Source organism: Henckelia pumila, chromosome 1 (assembly GCF_033568475.1).
Source record: "Henckelia pumila isolate YLH828 chromosome 1, ASM3356847v2, whole genome shotgun sequence".
NCBI lineage: Eukaryota > Viridiplantae > Streptophyta > Magnoliopsida > Lamiales > Gesneriaceae > Henckelia > Henckelia pumila.
The window spans coordinates 72,948,510-72,956,140 of NC_133120.1; the positions used below are offsets into that span (position 1 = coordinate 72,948,510).

General features: G+C 35.9%; 1 protein-coding gene across 2 annotated transcripts; it reads left to right on the forward strand.

The window, feature by feature from the left end:
- The first annotated feature begins 206 nt into the window (after positions 1-206).
- Positions 207-6,983, forward strand: LOC140893372 (protein S-acyltransferase 21). 2 transcript variants are annotated; one of them, XM_073302443.1, is made up of 11 exons: positions 207-387; positions 562-612; positions 1,442-1,555; positions 1,638-1,758; positions 2,035-2,237; positions 3,426-3,494; positions 3,695-3,766; positions 3,870-3,998; positions 4,376-4,456; positions 5,086-5,292; positions 5,911-6,983. In XM_073302443.1, the coding sequence occupies exons 2-11, from the start codon at positions 568-570 to the stop codon at positions 6,796-6,798; spliced, it is 1,929 nt and encodes a 642-aa protein (XP_073158544.1). In that variant the 5' UTR covers positions 207-387; positions 562-567; the 3' UTR covers positions 6,799-6,983. The 2 variants fall into 2 exon arrangements, with proteins under 2 accessions (XP_073158544.1, XP_073158538.1); XM_073302437.1 differs by having other exon boundaries at positions 207-612.
- Positions 6,984-7,631: the final 648 nt, after the last annotated feature.

Here is a 7,631-nt window from a genome sequence, read left to right on the forward strand (position 1 = left end):
GATTAAAAAAGATATAAAAATTTATACATTTTTATTATTATTTTCCCATAAGTAGAATTAAATACATTTTAATCCTAATATCTATATTTTATTTTAATATTGATCTTAATTAATTGATTATAATTATAATTATAAGTTATTAGATTATAAATAAAACAATAAATGCCATATAACAAGAGCACTCAAGCTACGACTCACTAGTCAGCAAGCATCACTATGACCCTGAAAACAAGATCCCTCTGCTCTCTTCAACTCAGCTCATTTTGATCGGCAAATCGAAATGTAGGAACCCTAAAACCAAGAGCATTTGTTGGGTCTTCACAGAATTGCTTCTTAGCATCTGGGTCAGCGTTGGATTCTCCAGAACCACTCCATTATCCTTTGTAGGTTCGGTAGTCGTGCGAGTGACGGAGATAAAAACCGAGAATTCTGTTGTTTTTTTACGTGAACAATCCCACGTTTGTTCATTTTCGACGACATTTTCATGTTTTTTCTGCTCGAGATTGGTCAAATTTCGTGTTTTGAAGTGTGAATGGTGTTGACTTGTTCTGGGTTTTACAGTAATTGATGGCTAGGCGACATGGATGGCAGCTGCCGGCTCACTCCTTTCAGGTTTGCATTTTTTTTTCATCATGTTTTTCTGCTGTGATGTGTTAAAATTCTTACAATGTATGAATACATCTTGATTGTTGTTTGGCTCGTGAAATTTGGTTTCTTCTCATGGGCGACCCAGGAGTTAGCTGAGGTCAGAGAGATTTGATTGTTTGTGGGCAAAACTTACATAAACTTTGAATTTTAAAGGCGAATCGTACATAGAACTCGATTTTTTAAAGTACAGGTGGGGGCCGATGCTCTCAATGGGTCGCCCTTGTCTTATTGACTTTTATTCTGAAGCTTGTGATAGATGCTCCGTCGCTTGCTTTGTCCCTAATCTGTAATGTCTGTTGCGACAGCGATTGTTTAGTCATAGATTTTCTTGAATACAATGGACAAATAAAAGAATCCTGTGAAGATAGATACCTTATTTTTAAATTTATGATGATTACTTTATATGGTATGGACATTTTTTCCTTTTATTTTTTTATTTGAACTGGGGAGAGGTTTTTATATGGGCATGTTTTCAGATTGTATGATTAGTACAAGAAAAGCTGCATCACTTTCCTCTCCCATATTTTTTCTTTGCAGTCTCCTTAAGTCAATGCATAGGCACATATACACTTAGTTTGAATTTTTCCCATTGGTTATGTTCTTCAAGAGGTAATAAATTGTTGCCTTCATATATGGATTCTGGAGCACAGTTGCTTCGGTTTGTATAACGTAAAAAACATTTTACTGTTTACTTTTTATTTGACATTGTTAGACTATTCATTATAATAATAATATCTCTCTTTTTATCCAACATTTTTCACCCATTTCTTCACGATTTTCTTTTTCAATTCAGGTTGTGGCTATAACAGTATTTTTCCTGTTATCTGTTGCATTCTTTGCATTCTTTGCTCCTTTTTTAGGAAAGGACATCTATGAGTACTTAGCCACAGGAATTTATTCCTTCCTGGTAAGTGTATTGGAGCTCTCATGTTGTTAGTTGACTAAAATCTGAATCTAAATGCTTCTTGTCACACTTATTTGATTCGTAGGCACTTTGTGTATTTATACTTTATGTGAGGTGCACGGCTATTGATCCTGCTGATCCTGGAATTCTTATTGATGCCGACAAGACATCAGCTTATGGATCACATAATGGAACAGAGTTGACTGGTAACTGATTACTGTTGATGTCATCTTAGTGGAACTTATTGAGAAGTGTCAAAACCCCATGAAAACTTGTGATAGAGCTCCAATGGATGCACCATTCATTGGCTCATTTGATCTTGTTTAATTAGCCTATGGCCCTTGAATGATGAGTTATATACGACACACTTTTTCTTGAAAAAGTAATTCTGGGTCTACTCCGCAGTCGTTTTCTTCCTAATCACCAGGTTGTTATTATGTGTTTATCGTCCTTCTGTTTGGTGATGGTTTTATATTGATTAGGTAATTTTTCCACAACTGAGGAGCTGGGTAAAGTAGGAGATAAGAATGAAGGAAAATCTTACACAAAAGGTAAAGGTTGTTGTTCAATACTTGGAGGTTGCCTCTGCGGTTGTCTTGTGAAGGAGGACTGTCGCAAGGATGAAGGTTATCAGGAAGAAAATGATGAGGAGGATGCTTTGTTCTGCACATTGTGCAACGCTGAGGTCTCTATCCGTTTTTAAAAAAGATTCTCAGTATGCATAAATTCATTTGGTAGAAATCAATTTTAGACCTGTGTTAAGATTTTGCAATACAATTGGATGGTATGACCCCCTGTCCATGCCCATTCCCATGCCCATGGGGGAAACCCAATCCCCTCCTGTGAACGCTCAAGGACAACATGAAACTGTCAGTTACCCCCCTGTTCCCCCTAACACCCTCACCCCACAAGCTTTTCTTTGGCAATAACACTAAAATAATCCATTGCATTGAAATATTTTATATTTGCTTCCATTACTTCGATTGATTTTAGTAGATAGCTGCTGTACACACACAAAATGGTTCGACGCTTAACATCCATTTAAAATATTATATATTTTTTGTTAGATTAATCGGTTTCGATGTGCGGGCCTATCTGAGCTTGTTTTATTACTTCACCTGAATTCACCTTTGCATTTGCATTTATACTCAGATAGTGTGGCTGTAGCTCAAAATTTTGAACCTTTTGAACATTGGTTTCCACAAAGTGAGAACACAAAAATAAAAATAAAATTAGAGGAAGGGAATTTGTTGGTTTTACATGAATATGTTACGTGATGAAAGTCTATTATCCAAAGTATGAAGTTTAAACTTTAAAGTGTATGGAATCCTCAGCTTTTATACTGATACCTGCATGAATTAAAAGATGGATGGCGAGATTATCGAGTTGTATGTTTATGTGTCCTACTATGATCCTAAATAAGATGGTTCATATTATTTAACTATAACTAGTGGAGTTCTGGAAATTTTAATGTACCCTTTTGGTATGTTTTTCAATGTATTCTGAGTTGTAATAATTACCGTTGTCTATCTCCCACTCTTAAAAAAATAATTGTGTATTCCGAGCAATATTGTGTGTGGTAATAATACCTTCTGGTGAAACTAAATTTATTAATTCACACTCGAAGTCTCAATCCACCCCAGTTGACCTTCGCTTTGACCTCCAATCTTTCCAATTTCCTTAAAGATGTGCTGAAGCAGTTAGAAAATTTTAATGCAGAAAATTTCCAATCCTGTTATCATTGTTTTATGTAGCCGTTCTTTGTTTGCCGTTTCCCTCCTTGTACGTTGCTTTTATCTGCAGTTTGAACGAAATAATGAAATGCTTAACTAGTTGATGGATCTGATATCTTTAGGTTTCTTTTCATTTTTAGGTGCGCAAGTTCAGCAAACATTGTAGAAGCTGTGACAAATGTGTTGATGGATTTGATCATCATTGCCGCGTAAGTTAGAACTTCAATCCAATATTAGACATTAATAATAGCAGGTACACGTGCACTGGATAAATTCGGACATCAGAGAGATCTTCCTCTTGTGGAAGATTTTTTTGCTTTAATGGGCAGTATTTTCTCGCAATCCAATTTATGGTAACTATCGCCTTGCCATGTGGTTGATTGACGTTAGGATATTCTATTGCTTGCAGTGGCTGAATAATTGCGTGGGTAGAAAGAACTATTTCACATTTGTGTGTCTGATGGCTGCAAGCCTTGTCTGGGTAAGCTTTTTACTGGATTCTAGTTGATTGACTTGCTTAGGCATCAGTGTGCCGATAGACCCTTCTCCATGTCTCTTCTAATGCTCGTGTTCTTTTGGACCAGCTTGTGTTTGAATGTGCTGTGGGCATCCTTGTCCTTGTCCGCTGTTTTGTTGATCGGAATGCTACTGAAAATCAAATTATTAACAGGCTTGGGGATGGATTTTCTCGCCCACCATTTGCTACTGTAGTGGTATACCATTTAATCTTGTGCTCTTTGTAGAGAGAATGTTTACCAAGAATGGTTGTAATATGATCTTGATGATAGAAATTCATGTTAAAAAATTAGAACTGACTGGATTTATCTATCAAATTAAATTAGGAAATATGTTAAATCTATGGATTATGTATCTAATGTGCTTCTTGGACTCGCTGTTTCTCAAATTTTTGCTTTGAGGGGAAGGCTGATTATGCTTCAAAATTATGATATCTCTTCTTCAAAACAATAAATAAATCATGATATCTCTAGTTTCCGGTGTTTTGGATTTTCTGTGCCCGATAAAATGCATTTCATTCCAACTGGATTTTTTTTTAATATTTAACTAATGGATTTGTATTTTTCTGCTTCAGGCAATATGTACAGCTCTTTCTTTTCTTGCCACTGTGCCTTTGGGAGAATTATTCTTTTTCCACATCATTCTGATTCGAAAGGTGTGCTTTTAAGTTTACTCGCTTTTTTTGAACTCCTTTTGTTTGCCCAAGATTGTCTTTTATGTGTGTGTTTACATATTAGCCTTGGGCAATTTTTTCATGACCACCAAACTGGTGATTGAACCACTCTATCTTTAAAAAATGGTTTCACCGGCTGGACCGGAACACTGATATATTATATAAAATAATGATATAATATGGTAAATAACATATTTTAAATTCTAAAGATATCACATATGCAAAATACTAAAATAATACTTTTAACAAAGTTCAAAATCCAAATAATCATATATATAACCAAAAATATAATTTTAAAATTGGACTATAAGAAATAATTTTTTTTATAAGGATATAAGAAATAATCAAATTCTAAAAGAAATTTAAAATTTTTTAAAAGTGGTGAACCGGTCGGACCAGTTTTAACCAGTTCAACGGTTCATGATTGGTCCGACGGGTTTGACCGCTAAAATGGTTTTATGGGTTTTGTCCGGACCGGACCCATGATCGGTTCCCGGTTGAGCTTGTAGAATCGGCCGGTGAAGTCCAGTTTTAAAAACAATGCATATAAGTACAATCTTTTGTGAACCAAAACAGAAATTTCTAGAGCTATAACCATATTTGTTCTTCAGGGCCTCACGACGTACGAGTACGTTGTTGCTATGAGGACACAAAGTGAACCTCCTGAACCTTCCCAAGACGGAGGAGATCAACAAAGTTTGCCTTCTTCACCAACTAGTTCTGCCGTGACTGCCATTAGTGGAAGAAGCTCTGTTGGAAAGGGCTTGCAGTATAGAGGCGCTTGGTGTACGCCACCTAGAATATTTATGGATCATCAGGTATTGATGGTTATTCGTTCACAAATGCATGCTTATTATGACTTGTCTGTAAAGAAGTTTAATTTGAAATTTACAGTGCTTTCATATGGTATTTTAATCGAAGGCATTCTATCCAGGTCATGCTCAGTAAGCATGAAATTTAATCATTGCCGACTGAAAAATGGTTTGTTTTGTACCATTGATTACAGTAGTTACAGTTTTTTGTATCGAGCCATTAGTTAAAGCTCAGTAAGTTTGTATTCGAACATTAATGTTCTCAAAAACCTTTGCATGGAATGAGAAAATGCACTTCTATATTACATCGAGACTGGTGTATGGTACTTCTCATTTTGTACTTCAGAATGCTTGTTTTCTGACAAATTGTTTAGCCATTTGAAAGCATGTTAGTCCTAATAAAAAAGGGTTGTCGTAGAAATGATTTGCATTTTTAACTCTCAAGTTAGTTGAGTAATGCTAATGTTGGGAATTGGTGATGATAAAGAATCTGACATTATTACCTCTTAGATTACATTTCTTGCCTCTAGTTCTTGTTTTCCACTCGATGTTATGCCTGAAATTTCTGTTAGCTTATTGCCTTCGAAATTTCAATTTCATATTTTGTTGCATTCTACTTTCCAGGATGAAATTATTCATCATCTTGAGCCAGGACGGTTACCTTCCACAGTTGATCCTGATGCTCCACTGTCAGACAGGGGTAAAAAAGGTTTGCATCGTCCCATCAGAATCAGGGCATGGAAACTTGCAAAACTGGACTCGAACGAGGCTCTTAAAGCTGGTGCTAAGGCCAGAGCTTCATCATCCGTTTTACGGCCAGTAAGCACAAAACATCATCGGTATGATGCTGATCATTTATCTAGTGCTACAATGAGCGGTAAAAGCAGCCCAACTAGCACAAGGCAAGGATATGAGGCAAGTAGTAAAGCCGGGATGTCAAGGTTATCTTCATCCAAGGGCTCTTACCCCCCCAGTCGAGCCAGCAGGGATGACATGGATACATGCGGTCCTAGTGTCAGTAACTTGAGCAGCCCCCTTGCCTCGAATCTTGCTCCATCTCCACTGGCCGAGCGTGCTTCAAACCTAGACCACTTCAACCCGATCTATCAGTCTTCCACTGCTCAGTCCCCTTTGTCAGCTAGAACTATTGAAGAAAACGTAGCACAAGCACCTTTGAGGAAAAGCAACGTAAATCTTGCGGAAAACTCAAAATCCTCAGTATACTGGGATCCAGAAGTGGGGCGTTTCGTCTCTGCTGCAACACGTAATGTAGGTTCTACCTCCCAAGGTCCCAAAACAGAGCTTACATACACAGGTCAGTCCATATTCTTTGGTGGTCCGCTGGTGAACGAACCGTTGAATCGAGGGATGAGGACCGGAAGCTCAGCTTCGACGACTGCCCCACAAAGAGGTACTATGTCGAGTTACTATCAGCAGGGTCGATCTCAGCGGGGTGGCCAGCTTCCTGTATTTGTCCCGAGTGATTCTCAGCAAAACAAATTTTCTTCTTGATTTGGATTCCAGTGAGTTATTAGTTTTTTGAGATAGATTTAGATTTTCCATGTGAATTTCTCTTTTTTTTTTTTTTTTTTGCTGCCTTCACTTTTCTTTCCGGTAAATGGATTCACCTTGTGATGCCTAAATATTTCACTCTTTTTTTTCCCCTTTTTTTAAAAAATAGAAAAAATTGACCAACATTTAACGATCATTGGACCAGTTGAGTTTGTTGCTTTCCAAAATGCAAACATTGTTCATGATATTTATTAAGACTGACTTATACGATTTTGCGCTGGAATTTTTGAACGGGAAGAGATTTTCGAATTATTCAAGATCTAATATTCGATATGAAATGAATTTATTCGAAACAAATAGCCTAAAAATCTATAATCCATACATAGCTAATAGCTTTAAGTCCTGACCTGTGGTCCAAGTATATTAAATTACTTTAGTTAATTAAAGATGGTCTTTAAGTGAAGTAAATTTTTTTTTTTTTATGGTTTTAAGTGAAGAATTTAAAGTCTATATATGTTTTATTTTTAGATTTATGTATGGACTATTTAATTAATTAGCTCTATTCCATATAATCGACAAGAGAAAAAAAAAAAAAATTCTTAACTATCTTTATTGTAAATCTTTAGTAGTTGTATAAAATTACAATTTATAATATGACATACAAGTAAACGTTATCCAAGTCAAATTCTCTATCCAAAATCTAAAATTTAAGAACAACTATTTTATTAAACTTGGATATCCACTTTTCATTACACAATATATCAAATTCCCTATAATTTAACATATATTTATTTCTTTAATTTTTTTCTCTCTCCTCCATATATATTTTTTTA